The following is a 21,553-nucleotide window of genomic DNA, read 5'->3' as shown; positions in this document are numbered from 1 at the left end:
ACAACCTAGATAAAGTGGACATCAAAGCCGACGAGCCGAACTTGTACTACTTGAAAGATGGGCCAGAGAGAGGTTTTGTCAGAGAGGAATTATTGATCAAACAATACGTCACAATGTTACCCCCCAAGCAAAATATTTAACACTTACCTTGTCGAGTGATCCCAATAGTGTCCTGTCACATGAAACTGTTTCCTCGAGGTATACACGACATAGAGTTATCATAGTGTCACGTGATCAGGAAAGTGTTGGTTCGCGGTCATAGTTACCAGGAAGTTAACTGGGGGTTCAAACCTGGTATATACAATAGCGGAGAGGGATAAGGGCCTGACAAAAGCTTTATTTCATAGAGTCTTTTGTTGGACTTGATCTCGTACTGCTACTGTATATACTACTCCCCTAGCCATGCATGCCTGACCATGTGAATTCCTAAAATTAAATTTGAAATTAGAAATTAGTTAAAAGCTTGCTTCTATTTTCCTCTTGAAATCCTTGAAGGAATAAAATAATAAAAGAGAACAGAAAAGAGGAATTTAAAAGTAAATATATATTTTGACGAATACAACATTGATAAACTACATCTGTGTTTCAGAGAGTTAGATCCAGTTCAAGAGGGTGTGAGATGTCTTATCCTACATCGCAGGTGGACAGTCATCATCATCATCATCATCATCATCATCGGCATGACTATCAGCATCACAATCAGCATCAGCCTCAGCAACTTCCTCAGTAGTCATAGAAAGAGAAGTTTTTACTTGAGACTGAAGTTCTGAAATTACAGAAAACGTATCTTCAATCAAAAATCAGGAAATTAGTAGAAAATAGCTGTATCAACTAGTCAATATCAGTACATTTCTGTTTTAAAGGTACAAAATATACACAAAAATCTTAATTAAGCACCAAGTATTAAAGTTATGATTTGGTGGTATGTGTGACTTATCCATTGCTATAAAATAAAATTGTGTGTCTTTTTATGTCCATTTATCAATACGTAGGAGTAGTAATGGGTTTTTTCTTGACAAAAGTAAATTTGGTCCTTTTATTTATGTGTATCTGTTAAAGGTGGATCTAACTTGATCAGTTTTCAGAGCTAATGACAGCAGATTAACAAAAACTCAAAAAACTAAACAGAATAAGGAAAAAATATTTTCTTTGACTTGAATTGTTGGGTAAACACATGTTCTTACTAGGAGGCACCCTTGAAGAGCAACCTCCTCGTGGTGGGTGCTGGGTAACGCCAATGGCTCTTCGCCCCCGTGTGGACCCGGGGTCGAATAGGTCCACAGCACCCCATTGCTGGTTGTAAGAGGCGACCAAATTGGGCAACCTGTTTGCCTGTGTCGGCAGAGGAAGGGAGTCTGGTGGTTGAGGATGATAGTGTTCAATAATCCAACAAACGACTTCAACCCTAACTTTGCCTAGGCAGGTGGTAGAATAGGCCCAATTCGGCCCAATCGGCTGGTCTCGCCGTGCCCTGTGCATGGAATGTTTATACAAAATTTGGTATTACATAACACTTTGGTCATGTTAAAAATGTTATCTGATATTCTGCCCAAACAAATTAGCCTTGCAGACCCATGCACAGAAGGTGGTGGCTCATGGGCCAATCTGGTTATGCTGACCTCCGATTTCTGTACGTCTCCAATTGATTGTCATGGGCCGAACCATCCTGACCTTTAATCTGGTTGACAGCTACAGCATTTCATGTCAAATTCGCTGGAGTATAACACCCCCTTATCCCCGGTCTTTGCAGCTTGGAGATCCGCTGCAATATAAGATCGTCCCTGTTGAGACTCCATGGTGGGTGGGGAGAGGGAATGCCCAACCACATTCCTTACGACATGGCTTCCCAATACCCCGGTTCAAAACGATGACATATGGACTCTGACAATTCCTCGTCTGACGAGAGTACGCCGCTTCGACCCGATTACTTGCCACGTTTTGAATACTGAATACAAGTTTTTATATAGTAGCAAGCGAGATCACACCAACATGTTAGGGTTAATTATTACCGATTGTAGTTAGTCTGACAGCCTGGTTGTGGGCGTAGGAAAGGAGTAAGCAACCAGCGTCTGGACGGATAACCGCTGTCGACGAGGAGGTGACACCCAGCTAGCAAGTTGTTACCCTCCATCAACCGGAAGAGGCCACTCTGAGACAAGAATCTCGAGCCGTGTGTGGACCCAGGCCAGCGTGCCACGATGTCAATGATACGATGAAAGGGATCGAACACTACCTGAAAAATACAAAACCACGGCACGTATACAAAGTTGTTACGCCCAAATCGACCATCCAAAAGAGGTTACATGCGTGTCTTTGAGAAATGAACTTTTTTTGAGCACTCAAATATATGAATCCTTGAAGAAAGTACCTGTGTGTTGATGCTGTGGTAGTGATGTCGATTGACGTAAACATCCTCATGTACAGTCGATGCCTGTATCTGTATGTGTGGGCTGTCAATGACGTCGATCACCCCCGGGAAGTTGGCGGTCCGGCGAAACTCCACCTTGTTACGTTGACACTCGGCAGGACTGGGAAAGTGTATAAACCGTGCCACCATGGCAGGTGTGGTCAAGGCTTCTACAGTAGTGTATATCGCACGTGAAACGCCCGGTTGGCTCAACCCATGGTCATCCCCGTTACATAATTAAAACATGCCTGTTGCCAGGAACCTCAAAGTGACTAAAAGTTTTGTTGTCGCGTAAATAGCATGATTCCGTCCAGTTTAAGGCTGTATTTGTGCACCAATAAGTTGAAATAAAAATCTGATACCTTGTTGGTTCAGTCTGTATCTCTCAAGAAGTTCCTCGTCAGGCATATCATTAAATCTGTTTGCAAATAAACGCGCTGTGCGGCTGCCATCTTTTAATTACAGACTTAAGTTGAAATCCTATAGTTAAGCCTACATGGATGCAGACATAGGAAATAAATAAAAAAAGCCAAAAAACTTAAGTCTAAAACTTTTATTGAATATGACTAAGAAAAAAAAGTGACTTAAGACAGAACTTAAAGGTCACATGCAACCAAAAAATCAAACATAATTAAAACACAATTATCACTTCTTCATGACATATGATATGCATTGCTGATTATGAAAAAACAAATAAACAAAATTATAAGCGTATAATCGCAGATCAAAAGTGCAATATTTTGTACTTGGGTTTACCTCCCTCAAAACGAAGCAGCCGGGATACCGAACCCAGTCAGAGCGGGTGGGTGTGCACTCGAGTGTAATGGCTGGTTCATTAGCAGATGCCGCCTTCACAGCTCATTGTGTGTGTATATAGAGAGATGTTGGGTTTTGTAAATACATGCTCATTTTTTGTGTATAACATTTTGCAATCAACAGACATCATAACATGTCATGTGTTCAAGTATCACACCTGCCTGTCTGTGTAATTACATAATGTGACAGAGACCAAACTCGGGCCATAAATCAATGCGTTTTGTTTATGGTGTATAGCCTGATTGGTGTTAAGTTCAAATTGCATGTGGTCAGTGATCGCAGTTGTGTATTGAATATTGTCATTAGCAGACAGGCAGGCAGACACACAGGTGTCAATAAAACAAGACATTGAGTTTTGTCTGTGACAGCGACATATCTATATCACAGTTAGAAATTGTGTCAACGCTAAATAATGGCATTGCTTTTAAGTATCTAACTGAGAAAGTGACTCGGTAAGAAGAACATGTGGTGAAATAGACAAATGAAATTATATAAACAGTTTATTTACTGTCATAACATATAAAAAAGCTCGCGCCTGTGAGATATCAACAAAACATTATAAAATGGCTCACACCAAAGCCTTCACCGAGTATTCACCAGACAGCCCGCTTCCAAGTTGCGCGAACCTATTTCACTGCGCACGTGCTATGAGCGCAGCCCAGCTGTTGAAACCCGTATTCCCCAGAAAAGTCTGGGGAAAATTAGTGAAACGTTTGAACTCCGATTTCGCGCGGTTTTTTTCATCGCGTTATTTTTCAACTTTATAAGTTGAATTTGCATTTTTGACGCTTTGTTTCGGTAAGTCCATACCGAAAGGTATCGGAATCTGCAAAGTTGTGTTTTACGTTGCATCTGACCTTTAAGTTTTTCCCCCAAAACGTAAGTCATTTTACCTAGACTTGAGGTTTTTTATAACGACTTAAGACGTTTATAGAATGCCACCCCTGTAGTCAAAGGCAATTAAAGTTTCTGTTGTTCTTCAAACGAAAGTGTTTTAAGTTCAATTACTCTTTTCATTGCTTCAGGTATTCCTCATACACATGGATATGCACACTGTAACACACAAACACACAATCACACAAACACAAATAGACACTGGCAAAGATACAAACATGAAATGTGCTATTTCTTTCCTTTGAACTAACTAGAAAAATCTTTTATTAAAATCTAAAAACAATCTTTCATTATTATCATGTAATTTCATGACAGAGATGTTCTGTATGTTTGTCTGTCTGCATGAGAGAGAGAGAGAGAGAGACACATTGGTGACGGAGACACAGGGAGTGAGAGAGACAAATGGAGAGAACCACATAATATAATTGCACTGCATAATTCGCAAAACGTATCCATGAATGAATACATTGACAGAACGTCACATACAAAATGTTTACTTGAACCTTAAATTGAGAAACAAACCAGTAATGGATATGTCTGGATAACGAATTGCTGTTAAAAACTGTTATGTGATCGGAGTACTTGTATCACCCTGTGCCACCATATTGTCCTGTAGATCAGATGTGACACGTCCATGTAGCACTTGTTGTTGAGTACACCTTGATCTGTCTCCTTTCTCCAGATAAACCAACCTGAAAGTTCTACGGAAATATGTAAAGACAAATAATTCGCCCTCACCATCTCGACGTAGGGCTCCACCGTCCTCACTGCTACCACTCGCCATGTTTGTCAGTCAAGTGCAGACCGGGAATTTCGGTATGGCAGAAATATGGGTGCCTTATCACACCCGACTGGTCACGTGACACTCTCCTGCACAGTTTACATTTAGGTGTCTAGTTAACAATCGGACACTGCATGTCTTAAATTGAACCTGTATATGTTTTGTTTTTCTTGGGATTGCGTGTTCTGTCAGTTGTAAGTCCCGATAAGCTGTAAGAGGCTCTTGACGCATGGATGATCCGGAACAACTCTGGCTCAGTTTGTATGTCTTGGAACATAGAAGATCAAGGTTTGATTACCTACATGGGTATATTATGTGAAATCTACACCTGTCGACCCACACAGGGACATTGTTGGAACACTTGTACAGGAGGCAGTAATTAATACTCGGATCAGATCAAGATTGCATACTGGCTTACATCCCAGGCGGCCAACAGTCGTAAAACAATATCGTATATCACAATTTTGTATAAACAGGCGTTCATGTTCTGCATGACCACTAGGCCACCCCATCGTCCCTATTGAAAGAAGTCTTTGTGCCTTCAGACGTCTTGAACTGGAGCCAGAACCACTACAGTAGTCTGCAAGCAGTGGTCTGAAATCCTTCGTGTGAGATAGGGCAAGCACTTTTAAACATGCAACTTTAAGTTCCATTTTTCAATATCCTATCCAAAGTTCTGCTCTTGAGACCCTGTAGGAAGACGTGCCATAGTTCACAACGAGGCTTGTTTAGATTTCTCAATACCTGAGCGTCTAATGATGATGGCTCGTCTGGAGTTGCGTGATTTCACGCCATATCATTTGTCTAAGGACAAATCGCCTGATTGAAGCTTGTGACGACGAGGCCATGCAACTGAGTCCATTCGCAATCTCTAAAGTTATCGCTGATATTTGCTGAAAGATTGCCAATGCCCCCAAGCTCCGATCCGGTTCTCTCCTCATAGAATGTGCATGAAGAGAGAAGACAGCAATCAGTCCATCTGCTCAAGTTGCTCAAGTGGAAAAACTTTGTCAATGTACAAGTTGCTGTCTCGGCGCACAAGATTTTGAACTCCTGTAAAGGAATTGTCCGTGATAGAGCTCGACATGACCGAAGACAAATTACCAAGCAACTTGAACAACAATCTGTCACAGCTATGAAGGACAATGTGGTCCAACCCACCAACGCCTATCACTCGCTCTCGCTCGGGAAATACCAACATTTAGGCACGTGTGTCGTGAACATAGTATGTCATGGGCACTCATATGGATTTCTTAATCTATTTAGTTTAGTATCTATAAGTTAATCAATTATCCCACATGTAAATATGTGTGGAGAAAAGCATTTATATGCTTTGAATGTTGTATATATTCTTTACAAAGTGGCACAGTGTCAAATTCAACACACTTTTGTCATATATAATAATCATATATACTATCCACATAAAGAAACTGTGCATTGTTAAAATATTATCCCAGTTGATAAGTACGATAACAATGTCAAAGGTACATATACACTTTAATGGAGGGATCATGAGACCATTACAAGTCGGGACAATTTCAATTGAAAAGTCAATCACAATGACGTCACCAAATCATCACGGAACCACCACCAAAGCGATTCCTCTCCAAGACACAGGCCTGTGCATAACGCTCTCCCACGCATCTATAAGCACGTTGACGTCCACCACTATGGGAAATGTTAAACCTGGACTCATCTGTAAAAAACAACATTTCTCCACCAAAACATGGGTCTGCGGACATGATTTCGGCACCACATTCGGCGAGCTTGTCGATGACGTTGTGTCAGGATAGGCCGTATGGCGGGACGTCGTGGTCTGATCCCGTGATGACGTAAACGTAGTCGAATTGTGTTGGGGTGGATACGGCGAAGTCCTGGGATGGCTCGGGCAGTCATCACTGCAGTCTGAAACCTGTGGCGTCATGGGTAACCCTTATCCATCTGTCCTGTCTTGGCGTTGACGTCGAGAACGTGGCTGATCGATGACGTCATTTGTGTTCTGGTAGCGTCTCACCATTGCAGAAATGGTGTTCCGGTGGCAGTGGAAATGTGCAGCCACTTGTCGTTGAGACATTCCCCCACGGACCATCCCAATGGCCTCATGACGTTGTGCAGACGTGAGCCTTGGCATGCTATGCGTTTCAATAGCCGTTTAATTTTTTATACGATCGCAAGGGCAGGGGTTGAGCTTTCCAAAGTGACAGTAGTATTGTGTGGCATTCATTTGCTCTGTTTCTCTTTCCCGGTATGCACGTGCAACAACGTATTGCACGTCTCAAGGACGAACCCGCTGCCGTCACGGAACGTGGCACGTGCATGCATGTTGGATACATGTCACTAATCTCTGAGTTTCAATCCTTATGTGTCTACACAGGTTTGATAAATTTAGAATTTAAATATTTGTATGCACAGTTTCTTTATGTGCCTAGAATATAAACTGAATATACTCCATAAGCAGTATTCGCCTCTGCGCAAATTAAAATATGAAACCATATATTGTGCAACACACAAACGCCTAGGTTGTGATAAGCATTTAAATGTTTTCTTTTTTTATATTTGTTCATGATATTTCATTTCCGGGGAGGGGAGAGAGGAGGGGGGAGCTTAGCGGTTAAAGCGTCCGCTCGTCACGCTGAAGACCTGAGTTCGATTTCACACTTGGGATTTTGGTTCAATGTGTGAAGCCTTTTTCTGATGTCCCCCGCCGTGATATTGATGGAATATTGCCAAAACGGCATAAAACCATGTCCGCTCACTCAGTTATGGTGATATATGGTGGTGTAAACTCTCAACGTCGAATAGGCAGATGCCCTCAAGAAAACCATCGCAACCGTGAAGAGAAACCTCTTCCTGGTGGGTGCTGGATAATGCTAATTGCTCTTCCCCCGTGGAGACCCGCGAAAGAAAGGTGCTCAGCTCACAAAAGGCGACCAAATTTGGCCACGGGTTTGTTCAAAATGTTAGAAATATTTCTGTCAAAATGTGAATTGGCTTACAGCCCCATGAATCAGACGTGAAGAGCAACCTCCTCGTGGTGAGGGCTGGGTAGCCCTTTTTAAACTCTCAGTCGCTCAGTCACACATGAGACCATCCAACCATAAGGCACAAAAAACATCATGATTCCATTTTCAAGCCATTGTTTAAAATAAGGACATGGCATTGTTTCATAATTCTGTAATGCTTGTAAAACATTTGTATGTCTTCCTCAGTTGTAATACTGTTTACTTTAGTTACACCACCTCCTTGGAATAATCAACAATAACATCAAATCGAACTGTTGTACTTGCTATTACCAGTTATAAGTGTTATAAAGTTTCCTGACTTTAATGTCTCCTCCCACTGTGACAGCGTTCACTGTTTCCGGTTCAGGAACCTTCAGAATGAACACCAAATTGTCATCAACAGACACCTGAAATTAGTAATTCAATTTTCGTTTCGAATAAGGCTGACATATTTTAAACCGAAATATGGACCCGTTAATGGGTGTAGAAACCATTCATGGCTGTAGCAACATGTATCGCTATATTTTAACTGTCTTCACCCAAACCCCTTCATCTGCATGAGCCAGTGAGGGGCCAGTGAGGGGCAGAAACAGAAAGAAACGCATAGATGTATCGTTTAATCTGCCAAGATTAAATGAAATATCACATGTACTGCTTGATCAGTTGCAGCCAAATATCACAGTATAAACCCAAATAAATGTCTGTTAACATATACTCTCCCAAAAAAGAAACGCATATAGGAATTTCAACTGTATTTTTATGTTTATTTTGAAACATCTTGTAGGCTTTGAGTCAATGAAATATAGCGAAATTGCATACTGGGAATGCAGTCTTATCCGTCTTTGACACCAACTCGGGGAAAGTCAGTTTGAGTGTCACATGGAGACGTGTGGTGGCGCTGAAGTCAATACCTCGTGTGACCACCGTGGGCATCCAGAACTGCACGGCATTGCCTCGGTATTGAACGAATAAGTCTCAAAATCTCGTGTTGCCCAATCACAGCCCACTCTGCCTGTAGTGCCTGTGCGAGTTGCTGAAGTGTCTGGGGCTGAGGGTTACGGCGTCACACCCGTCTGTACAGGGCATCCCACAGATGTTCGATCGGGTTTAAGTTCGGTGATCTTGAGGGCCAGGGGAGCACATTGATGTTGTGGTTCTGAAGGAAGTCTCTAGTGTGACGTGCTGTGTGGGGCCTGGCATTGTCCTGTTGAAACTACTCCCCCTAGCGATTAATGATTGGAAGGAGATGTGGGCGTAGGATTTCGTCACAGTACCATTGAGCTGTAAGGTTGCCCTTGATCATCACCAAAATCACTTCTCCTACGACAGGTGATCTCTTCCCACATCATAACACTTTCCCGGCCGAATCTGTTCACCTGGGGAAGGCAAGCGTCGGCGAAACGTTCACGTCGACGTCTGTACACCCGCATACTTCCATCGCGTCGTTCCAATAGATATCGTGATTCATCACTGAACCAGATTCTACGCCAATTCGGTAGGTTCCAGGCCTGAACGTTGGTGCACCATTGAACTCGATGTCGACGATGTTGTTGTCGAAGCACAGGACCAAAATAAGGTCTTCTGGCTCGTAAACCAGCCTCTCTCAACCTGTTCCTGACGGTCTGTGCAGAAAGCCTCCTCAATCCGGGTATTTGTCGAGAGGTACTGGTCGCCGTAGCTGTTCGATGACGCAGGTGATGTACCCGGACGTAGAAGTCCTGCGCCGCAGTGGTTGCTCGAGGTCGCCCACTACGAGGGGCATCTGCTACCGCATTCTGTCGGCGATATCTCTCCCAGAGCCGTGAAATGGTTCTTTGGTGAACATTCATGCGTCGGCCAACTGCACGTTGAGACTGGCCAGCTTCAAGCAAACCTATGGCGATATGACGGTTGGCTTCACTTAGACGTGTCATTTTGCGGTGAATAATCGACAGACAGGGATCAACCTTTTTTACCCATCATTGAGACTATCTGATCCCAAACTTTCACGTGCATTGCATGTGAATTGTGTATTCTGTGACACTACACGCCGAAATTGAAAATCATGCTGTTCAATACGGGTATTTTACGGATGGTGCGTTTTGTTGTGATGTTTCAAAACATAAACACCATAGGACTCATAAACAGAGCAAAACCTTTTGTAAAACGAATCACATTTTAATTCATAGCTTCATGAAATTGCTATTTTCACAATGCGTTTCTTTTTTGGGAGAGTATATATACCCTGTAAACAGTTCAATAAGATAAAGCTTCCCTTCCCATTTGGGTGTTGTCTTCAACATCTGCTGTGACCACCATGACACCTGGCTGTGCTGAGGATCGTTTGGATGTCACAGTAACATTGACATTACAACTATATACACTTGATGATACCTTTCGTGCAGCATCGCGCGTGTCTTAGTAGTTAGTTTGACAAGGGGCATTCAATATTAATTGTCTGATCAGTTTTACCAAAATATGGTCTTTTTTGTTATGCCTCCTCACAACAAGACGTTGCGGTTGACATGGAAATATATATCGCCGTGCATTTTTATGACAGACAGTATGTGCAAATATATCTGTCGCTGTGTATTTTCATGAAAGCCAGTCAACAGTGTAAAACGCGATATCTATGATTCATCAGCTTGCTATACTCGGTGTATTGTCATTATCCAGACCCAACTCCATTTTGTCTTGGACCTTGGTGGGAAGAAGTATTCTTTCTGTGTGAACATGATCGTGGTCTACATCACCAGCATTGTGTGGGGTGAGATCCTGTTCTCATCCTTTTCTTTGGTGTTCTCCAGCTGCTCTGATATCGCCTGCAAACAGCTGACACAGCTTGATAAATCGTGCTGTCCTGAGAGATGGATTCAGCATCTTTGTGTTGTTTGTATGGACAAAGAGGTAAGATACCCTCGAAGGAAAATATCTTTGCCCGTCACGCGTTTAATTAAATCTACTATACATACTATGTCCCATGTGAGATGCCCGGTTAAACACATACATTTTGTGTCGTTGTTTACCGGAAAATTGAATAAATTAACTACATGGGTCAAACCTTGAGACGTAAATTCTCCTACTTCCGCTAAGAAGCAGGTAAGTTTCAACACCCCCAATTCCACATGGACAAAATAGGTAATATAGGTAATACTGCAATACATCTCCACTGTTGCCAGGGATGCCTATAGATTACCAACGTGTACAGGTTGGAGAGACAGTGATGTATGTGTGGAAATATGTGTAATACTGCAATACATCTCCACTGTTTCCAGGGATGCCTATAGATTACCAACGTGTACAGGTTGGAGAGACAGTGATGTATGTGTGGAAATATGTGTAATACTGCAATACATCTCCACTGTTTCCAGGGATGCCTATAGATTACCAACGTGTACAGGTTGGAGAGACAGTGATGTATGTGTGGAAATATGTGTAATACTGCAATACATCTCCACTGTTGCCAGGGATGCCTATAGATTACCAACGTGTACAGGTTGGAGAGACAGTGATGTATGTGTGGAAATATGTGTAATACTGCAATACATCTCCACTGTTGCCAGGGATGCCTATAGATTACCAACGTGTACAGGTTGGAGAGACAGTGATGTATGTGTGGAAATATGTGTAATACTGCAATACATCTCCACTGTTTCCAAGGATGCCTATAGATTACCAACGTGTACAGGTTGGAGAGACAGTGATGTATGTGTGGAAATATGTGTAATACTGCAATACATCTCCACTGTTGCCAGGGATACCTATAGATTACCAACCTGTACAGGTTGGAGAGACAGTGATGTATGTGTGGAAATATGTGTAATACTGCAATACAACTACACTGTTTCCAAGGATGCCTATAGATTACCAACGTGTACAGGTTGGAGAGACAGTGATGTATGTGTGGAAATATGTGTAATACTGCAATACATCTACACTGTTGCCAGGGATGCCTGTAGATTACCAACGTGTACAGGTTGGAGAGACAGTTATGTATGTGTGGAAATATGTGTAATACTGCAATACATCTACACTGTTGCCTGGGATGCCTGTAGATTACCAACGTGTACAGGTTGGAGAGACAGTTATGTATGTGTGGAAATATGTGTAATACTGCAATACAACTCCACTGTTGCCAGGGATGCCTGTAGATTACCAACGTGTACAGGTTGGAGAGAGAGTGATGTATGTGTGGAAATATGTGTAATACTGCAATACATCTCCACTGTTGCCTGGGATGCCTGTAGATTACCAACGTGTACAGGTTGGAGAGAGAGTTATGTATGTGTGGAAATATGTGTAATACTGCAATACATCTCCACTGTTGCCAGGGATGCCTGTAGATTAGCAACGTGTACAGGTTGGAGAGACAGTTATGTATGTGTGGAAATATGTGTAATACTGCAATACATCTCCACTGTTTCCAGGGATGCCCAGAGATTACCAGCGTGTACAGGTTGGAGAGACAGTGATGTATGTGTGGAAATATGTGTAATACTGCAATACATCTCCACTGTTTCCAGGGATGCCCAGAGATTACCAGCGTGTACAGGTTGGAGAGACAGTGATGTATGTCAAGAAGCATCAGAAAAGGAGAAACTGGCACCAAGCAGTTCGTGTTTGCGAGTCTGAGGGTTCATCTGTGGCAAATATTGGTACTAGAGAGTCTGTTCATGCCTGATCCTAAGGTACCATGTAAATATTGTTATTACCAAGTCCACGTTGAGAAATTAATTAAAGCAATGTAAATAGGCTCGAAATGAAAAGAAAATATTTGAAAACAGTTGCAGCTATCAGGAAATGATTGAAATAACGAGAAAATGGCCCGACAAAACAATAAAGCAACGAGGAATTTTGATGATTTTTTCTTTGTTTGCTGGCAGCATTAGACTTTCGTAAAATGGTCATGTTGAAAAACAGCATTCAATATTGAGTCAGTTTTAATTACCGGACGAATGTCATAAACTACTGATTCTGATTGGTGAGGTATCGCCTCCATTCAATGTCTTGAGTATCCATCTGTACAATTGGGATAAACTACTGATTCTGATTTGGTGAGGTATCACCTCCATTGAACGTCTTGAGCATCCATCTGCACAATTGGGATAAACTACTGATTCTGATTTGGTGAGGTATCACCTCCATTGAACATCTCAAACCAAATTGAGCATCTATCTGCACAATTGGGATACCATGACATGCATCCACAAAGTTAGTCCCTTCATGTGACAAATATACTAGCCACATAAAGAAACTGTGCACACAGGAAATTCCTTCAGAACTGGAATACAACACAGAAAAGACGACATGATGTAGACACTTTATAAGGTGAAGTATCGGCCCTCAACAACATGTCAAAAGAACATGAACAATATCCGTAACGATGACGTCAGAAGTTCAAAAATGAGTCGGGGGTCACACGTTGAAGTCACAAAGTCCACATTTTCCAAATGAAGGCCTGGGGAATAGTTTCGGGCGTGGTCACTGCAGTCTGAATCCATCTGTCCTTTCTTGGCGTCGTTACTCGGGGACGCCCAGAACGTGGGTGGTCGGCGACGTCATTACTGTTTCCCTAACGCCTGACCAATGCAGATATCGTGTTACGATCACACTGGAAATGTGCTGCCACCTGTTGTTGGCTCATGCCTGCTCGAAGCATTCCAATGGCTTCATTACGTTGAGTACATGTTAATCTTGGCATGGTGTGCATGTGACTTTTCATGTGAATTTGTGAACGTTTGAATGACAAGAGATCAAGCTTTCGACAGTGAAATCAATTTCTGAGTTTCACATGTGTGCAGCTGCAAGTCCATAGGCCACCATCAATGACGTCACTTCGCCTGGCACCTGCATGAGCGTTTGATTATCTCCAATACTTGCTATGTTCACACCTTTATTTATGCATAGACGCTGTCTGCCTATCTCTATATTTTCTGTGTGCACAGTTTTTGTATGTGGCCAGTATATAGGACGCTGAAGACCAATACCGCAGAGGTTCATAAAACGATGAATTAGTTTGTTTTACGTCCCATATGTCCTTTCACACTGGTTTAAGATATTATGTTTTTCTAGGAGGCGACATTTAAATGTCAAAGGAATCCTTATATCCGTTGCGTGATGAGCAGAACAGTGAGATACACACATGGAAGCAGTCATCATGGATTTCATTAGAGGGTGTAGCTGTTACTGGTTTGAAGGTCTTTTGTTTGTCAGATAAATCAATAGGTAACATTTACGGTTAAAGCAAAGTAGGTGACCTTCAATAAAAAGGTGTAACAACTATTAATATATTGTACATCCCAAAGCTTCTCGGTGTTACGGGGACATCTGACTTTAGCCTTTATGGGTTCCATGTGCAATCAGTGATACGACTGGGTTGCTGCATATTATCACACCAAATATGTTTTGAAATAGAATATTTTTTTAATGATGTTTAATGTCTAACGGCAGGCTTAGTGACCCGGGGCCAGTTTCCCAAAGCTCTCGTGAGCCTACGATGTCGTTACTTTCCTCGTAGCATTCCTGCCTCCTATACTGTAACATAGGAAGTACGAATGCTACGAGAAAAGTTACATCTTAGGCTTACGAGAGCTTTGTGAAACGGGTCCTGGTTCATAATATCATCATACTCTCGTTTTGAAGATCTATACTCATGCTGTCAATCACTAGATTATCTGGTTCAGACTACATTAAATACAGTCACCTTAAAACAGCTGCATTATTGCGAAATGCAAACAACAAAATACGTTAATAAAATAGCCGCAATAAAACCAAAAATAAACATATACGGTGTGTTTTCTTTGCAGTTGAATTGTGGCTTGGTCTGACAGATGTTTTTTCAAAATGGCTCCTATTACTGGACAAATGGTTCCGCCCTCGCCAGCAGTCAGACCTGGAGGCCAGGTCCACGTGACGCCGTGAAGACCAGTTGGAAGGAGGGCTGTGTGACTATTGTCATCTTCCCCTATCTGCGCTATGAATGGCTGGACCGTGGTTGTCGTTGGAGAAGACGATACCTATGTGAAGTTACACCATCAAAGTGTCACTGAACCTTTCAATGTAATTTCGCTTCCATTGTGTCTGTACAGTGTGAAGCTGCCCAGTCTAAGTGCCTCTGGAAACATTCACCTTTGACAAGTCTTTACTTGAGAGCCGCTGAAAGATTTAATTATCGCAGACATTATTTCTGTGTCTTACAAAGACGTGATGTGATGTTGCACAATCTATTCACATGGAACTTACTTAAGCATTCCGTAGTATGTTTATGAAGGTGATGTAGCTATCGATGCTGATATATGTCTCACAACTGATGACACCCGAACTCAACCCTTCGTAGAATATCTGGGACATGATTGGTCGTCGTGTGCAGCAAAGGGATCCTCCTGTACAGAACCTGGCTTCATTGGAAGCTGCTTTACACGAGGGATGCCGTAGACTACCCCTTCAGAGGATCAGGAGGCTGACAGGGGGTATGAGGAGAGAGTGATGGCTGTCATACAGTCACATGGTTACACTCGGTATTGGCCTTGAAACATGTAAGACAGGCAAAATGACATTTTTAGTGAAAAATATCAGGTAATGAAAAGCAAGGTTATGGTTTGAAAGGGTGTGCCAAAATACAGATGCATGTGAATCATGCTATTCATGAAAAACAGTACCTCTACCTGGCAACTAAAGTGTATAAAACTTGTGAATATGCCATCGGCTTCATCTATACATGTTGACATGGCGACGAGAAAACTTTCATTGAGACTGAGGTGGCAGATTGTGGGTATGCATGCAGCAGGCATGTCATTCAAGGCCACCTTGGTTACTGCCACTCTATCATCAGTAGACGTATCCAGAAACAGGCGCTCTCAACGATCAACCAAGACAAGGCCAACCCAGGAACACCACTCCAGCGGTACGTGAGGCGTGAGCCCATCGCCACGAGCACCCCTTTGAAGCAACTCTGGGTGCCCAACAGACGTGTGTCAATCAAGATTGTGGCCAGCGCAACATCATGGACATTCTTGATCAAGTTGTTGTGCCTCCTCTTGATAACCATCCTTTAGCTACACGCCCCATATTCATGGACGAAAATGCTAACCCACATCGTACTCATACTGTGGGTGAGTTCCTGCGGAATAATGCTTTTGAGACTCTCCCTTTGCCTGCACATCTGGGACATTCTGGACCATCGTTTACAGGCAAGGGTCACTTCCTATACAGAATATGGGTGGATTGGAGGCAGCATTGCATGGGGAGTGGCGGTAGTTGCCTCGAAAACGTGCAAAATTACTCACTGGTCTGACGAAGAGAAGGGTGGAGTCATCGTGGTGGATACACAAGATACTGATACGAAACATCCAGGGATATGTCAAATGGCCTGTAGAGGCAGTTGGATCTGGCATCTCATGTGTCGTGCCAAGACAATACCTACTCAATTAACTGTTGTTTCCACAAAATCAACAGTATTGGCATTTGTCACGTACAGAGCATACAAATTAACATATGTGCCTACAAAAAGTAACATTTTGTTGCTTTTCTGAAGTCAATTATTCAATCTCCCGTCAGATAATCATGCAAGATAACCATACCCTTCTACAAGTATGAAAGTTCTGACACCTTTCTGTTCACATGTACCAAGCAAGGGTTGTTTAATCAAGTTCCATATGTACAACTGCCACTGAAGGCTTTCAGTTTCTAAAGTCTTTAGTTCACCTTCCAACATGTGTGGGAAATTGGCTGTACTATACGCCTAGTAATCTTTAATTCGAAATATACAATGATGTTAAGAGTGAATCGAGACACATGGAATGAGATTCCAATCCTCGACATTGCTTATCTGAGTACATAATGCCCCCATACCTGGAATAACTTTAATCTATTTACGTGGCCTTATTAGCAAATACTAAACTCTTTGTAGGCATATGAATATAAACCATCAACGCAAGGTTATAGTTACCTGTTGTTATCTTGTGTTGTGTGATTTAAAAACATTTAACAACAAATATCACCGAATCACTGTTGTTTAACGCAGCACTCAGCAACATCTAAGCCATCTGAAAGCGGAAAACTTCTTTTAGTGGCATTTTAGAAGTTGGGAAGTAATTAATCTAATCTAATCACTGGGGACATGAGCAGTTAAGATGGGATTCACTCCTGACCACCCGACCCTCTGTGTGGTATCTTCAGACAAACATGAGTTTCTGGGTTATGAATTGAAAGTCATATTTTAACGAGCCGATTAACTTTTTTCCATGACTGCTCAATAAAAAATGATTGCTATTTCTAATGCAGAATTAGTTCCATTTGTTGCGCATCATTGCAATTTAAACGATTTTTATCTATGGTTGTGTACATGTTGTAGGCGCAATAAACTGCTAACCTGGTCTATCCTAATTCTTTCTTTACTTGAGAGTTAACTCTCCACACCATCATATTCGAGTCTTAACCAAACCACAGATGAATTGTTGCCTATACTGTTGTCGTTCGTCCATCCTTCTCGAGGATGACCATGTTAATCCCAGACTACACAACAGTTATCTGGAAAAATTGACAGGCTGTCAAGCAGGTCACGAAGCCAGACCAGCAGATTTATTAAAATCACCTTCAAGCACAGCCAAGAGTTCCAGGTCAGCCACGTGTTCCAGAACAACCAAGAGTTCCAGGACAGCCACGTGGTCCAGAACAACCAAGAGTTCCAGGACAGCCACGTGGTCCAGAACAACCAAGAGTTCCAGGACATCCACGTGGTCCAGAACAACCAAGAGTTCCAGGACATCCACGTGGTCCAGAACAACCAAGAGTTCCAGGACAGCCACGTGGTCCAGAACAACCAAGAGTTCCAGGACATCCACGTGGTCCAGAACAACCAAGAGTTCCAGGACATCCACGTGGTCCAGAACAACCAAGAGTGCCAGGACATCCATGTGTTCCAGAACTACCAAGAGCTCCAGGACAGCCACGTGTTCCAGGACAATCACGTGTTCCAGCACAACCAAGTGTTTCATGACAACAAGGGCCACTAAGTGTTCCAAGACAACCACGTGTTTCTAGACAACCAAGTGTTTCAGGACAACCAAGTGTTTCAGGACAACCAATTGTTCCAGGGCAACCTAGTGTTTCAGGACAACCAAGTGTTCCCAGACAACCACATGTTCCCAGACAACCAAGTGTTTCAGAACAACCAAGTGTTCCAGGACAACCAAGTGTTTCAGGACAACCACGTGTTCCAGCACGGCCACGTGTTCCAGAACAACCAAGTGTTCAAGGACAACCAAGTGTTTTATTACAACCACGTGTTCCAGGACAAACAAGTGTTCCAGGACAACCACGTGTTTCAGTACAACCAAGTGTTCCAGGACAACCACGTGTTCCAGGACAACCACGTGTTCCAGGACAACCACGTGTTCCAGAACAACCAAGTGTTTCAGGAGAACCACGTGTTCCAGGACAAACAAGTGTTTCAGGAACTAATTCTACACATGAGCTCCGTTGATGCACAACCACCAAATTACAACACCACAACTTCAAGTTAGAACTGTCTTCAGCAACCCATGCTTGTTGTAAAAGGATCTGGTGGTCAGGTCATTGACTTGGTTGACAGGTCATCCTATCCCAATTGTGCAGATGAATGCTCAAGACGTTCTAAACCCGTGAAGATCTGGGTTAGAATTGGTCTTCAGTAACCCATGCTTGATTTAAAAGGATGCAGTGGTCAGGCTCATTGACTTGGTTGACACGTCATCCTATCCCCAATTGTGCAGATGAATGCTCAAGACGTTCTAAACCCGTGAAGATCTGGGTTAGAATTGGTCTTCAGTAACCCATGCTTGATGTAAAAGGATGTAGTGGTCAGGCTCATTGACTTGGTTGACACGTCACCCTATCCCAATTGTGCAGATGAATGCTCAAGACGTTCTAAACCCGTGAAGATCTGGGTGAGAATTGGTCTTCAGTAACCCATGCTTGTAGTAAGCGGCAAGTAACAGGATGGGGTGGTCAGGCTTGCTGACTTGGTTGACACATGTCATCGGTTCCCAGTTCCGTATATCAATGCGCATGCTGTTGATCACTGGATTGTCTGGTCCAGACTCGATTATTTACAGACAGAAATATTCCAGTTTCATAGCAGTTGAGCATAGGGTTAAACAAACAAACAAACAATCTACATTCAAATGATGCAAGTTTATTATTTCATGATTTTACTGTCGACAACGAACTTTTCGACAACGCTTCAAGCACTCAATATGTTACAATAGATGAAGCACACAAGAGGACAAAGTAACAGTTGTCTCCCTTGAAGAGTTATATCCCCTTGCAGGAACACATTCGAACTACAATAAATACAATAAACTCTGAAATGTGGTCCGAGTGGGTGCAACTTGGCTGACGGATCAAAATGGACATTCTCAAGAGGCACGTCCTCTATAATACAAGACTACAATATCAATGACATACATATAGATAGTCCATTTCATGACATCTCACTTTCATTCAATAGTACAGATTGTAAATTCCAGTGACTTTCCCAGGTGAACGTGGCTCAACCTACACAGCAATGTTCAAGGCCATAACAATCATGAAAGTATATGGCCGAGAAATGTCCCTGTGTTAAATGCTCAGCAATATTTTGGCTATAATGGTGATCTGTAAATTATTCACTCTGGACCAGACTATTCTGTGACAGACACCATGATCATCTAAGGGACAGCAATACGATGCTGGATGGCATGTGTCAACCAAGTCAGGGAGCCTGAACACCCAATCCTTTGGCCGGCTGTTACGACAAGCATGGGATGATGAAAATCAAGTCTAACCTGGATCTTCATTTGTGGAGGTGGAAGTGATGCATTGTCAGTGGTTCTGGCTCTCATCAAGCATTACAATCACCATTCTGACTTGGTTCTGGCTCTCATCAAGCAATACAATCACCATTCTGACTTGCTTCTGGCTCTCATCAAGCATTACAATCACCACTCCGACTTGGTACGGGCTCTCATCAAGCATTACAATCACCATTCTGACTTGGTTCGGGCGCTCATCAAGCATTACAATCACCATTCTGACTTGGTTCTTGTTCTCACCAAGCATTACAATCACCATTCTGACTTGGTAAGGGCTCTCATCAAGCATTACAATCACCATTCTGACTTGGTTCGGGCTCTCATCAAGCATTACAATCACCATTCTGACTTGGTTCGGGCTCTCATCAAGCATTACAATCACCATTCTGACTTGGTTCTGGCTATCATCAAGCATTACAGTCACCATTCTGACTTGGTTCTGGCTATCATCAAGCATTACAGTCACCATTCTGACTTGGTTCTGGCTATCATCAAGCATTACAATCACCATTCTGACTTGGTAAGGGCTCTCATCAAGCATTACAATCACCATTCTGACTTGGTAAGGGCTCTCATCAAGCATTTCAATCACCAGTCTGACTTGGTTCTGGCTCTCACCAAGCATTACAATCACCATTCTGACTTGGTTCGGGCTCTCATCAAGCATTACAGTCACCATTCTGACTTGGTAAGGGCTCTCATCAAGCATTACAATCACCATTCTGACTTGGTAAGGGCTCTCATCAAGCATTACAATCACCATTCTGACTTGGTAAGGGCTCTCATCAAGCATTACAATCACCATTCTGACTTGGTAAGGGCTCTCATCAAGCATTACAATCACCATTCTGACTTGGTTCTGGCTCTCATCAAGCATTACAATCACTATTCTGACTTGGTTCTGGTTCTCACCAAGCATTACAATCACCATTCTGACTTGGTCAAGGAATCCTTGCACGATAAAGGGAGGCAAGAACAGAGTCTATGACAGTTTGGTCAGCTATGTCCCAACAAGGAGTTCACATTTGCACATCAACAGGACCTAACAGCAGGGCTTCAGGACTTGAAACCTGCATGCACCTGGTGCAACCTTAGGTCTTAACCATGTTGCACCAGACAAACAGGTTGCACCTGCTACTCAATATAACATTATACAGAATGCTTGAGTTTCGGTATTCATGATTTAGAACACCAATATTACCAAAATTAAAGACCATTTATGATCACAAACATTCATGACGTGAACAGTAAGTCATTCACTGTCCTGGCACACACTGTTCCCTGCTAGTCCCTCTTCATTTTGATTTCCAGCTGAATTCTGTGTTCTCCAACAGCAAAACATTGACATGCACTAGTGGAAGTTGTTATATGAGGTTGCAATTGCAGGATGTATTTCTTCTAATGCTAAAATTGACCCCAATAACAGGGTCGGGCTTAGTGTTTCAAAACACTTCATTTTAACAGGGAAATAAACACGAATGATATATTCTTGCCTTGTATTTCGTAAATGTGCTTCTTTATTAAATTCATGTTTATCACCATTAAGTTTGAAGACAAAACAGTTGTCATTACCACAATGGTTAGTCAGTGAGAGTGAGTGAGTGAGAATGGCTTTAGAAATAATCAAGCAATATCACGCCGGGGTATAAAAGAAAATGGCAGTTGTACCCATGTGGGGAATCGAACCCAGGTCTCCAGCTTGACGAGCGAACGCTTTAGCCATTAGGCTACCCCTCTTTTGCCACATCACTGTTCGACTGTATTTGAAATCGCAACTATTTCCATTATTTAAGTTTCCATCACACAAGTCTAGATTTCACAAAAATACTTTTTTTAATAGAAG

General features: G+C 42.5%; 1 protein-coding gene across 4 annotated transcripts; it reads right to left on the bottom strand.

Moving 5' to 3' along the window:
• Positions 1–529: 529 nt before the first annotated feature.
• Positions 530–4,914, bottom strand: LOC124261880 (protein ALP1-like). Of its 4 annotated transcripts, XM_046696248.1 has the most exons (4): positions 4,856–4,914; positions 2,010–2,233; positions 1,411–1,471; positions 530–766 (listed from the first exon to the last, which is right to left on the bottom strand). In XM_046696248.1, exons 1-4 carry the CDS (start codon positions 4,856–4,858, stop codon positions 749–751), a joined length of 306 nt encoding a protein of 101 aa, XP_046552204.1. In that variant the 5' UTR covers positions 4,859–4,914; the 3' UTR covers positions 530–748. The 4 variants fall into 4 exon arrangements, 1 of the variants encoding a protein (XP_046552204.1); XR_006894451.1 differs by lacking the exons at positions 1,411–1,471; positions 4,856–4,914 and having other exon boundaries at positions 2,010–2,347; XR_006894450.1 differs by lacking the exons at positions 1,411–1,471; positions 2,010–2,233; positions 4,856–4,914 and adding an exon at positions 1,185–1,232.
• Positions 4,915–21,553: the final 16,639 nt, after the last annotated feature.

This window comes from Haliotis rubra, unplaced genomic scaffold (assembly GCF_003918875.1).
Source record: "Haliotis rubra isolate DU_JTF1 unplaced genomic scaffold, ASM391887v1 Scf813, whole genome shotgun sequence".
Lineage (NCBI taxonomy): Eukaryota > Metazoa > Mollusca > Gastropoda > Lepetellida > Haliotidae > Haliotis > Haliotis rubra.
Note: the sequence above shows the minus strand (reverse complement) of the source record. Positions and strands in the feature narration are given on the sequence as shown.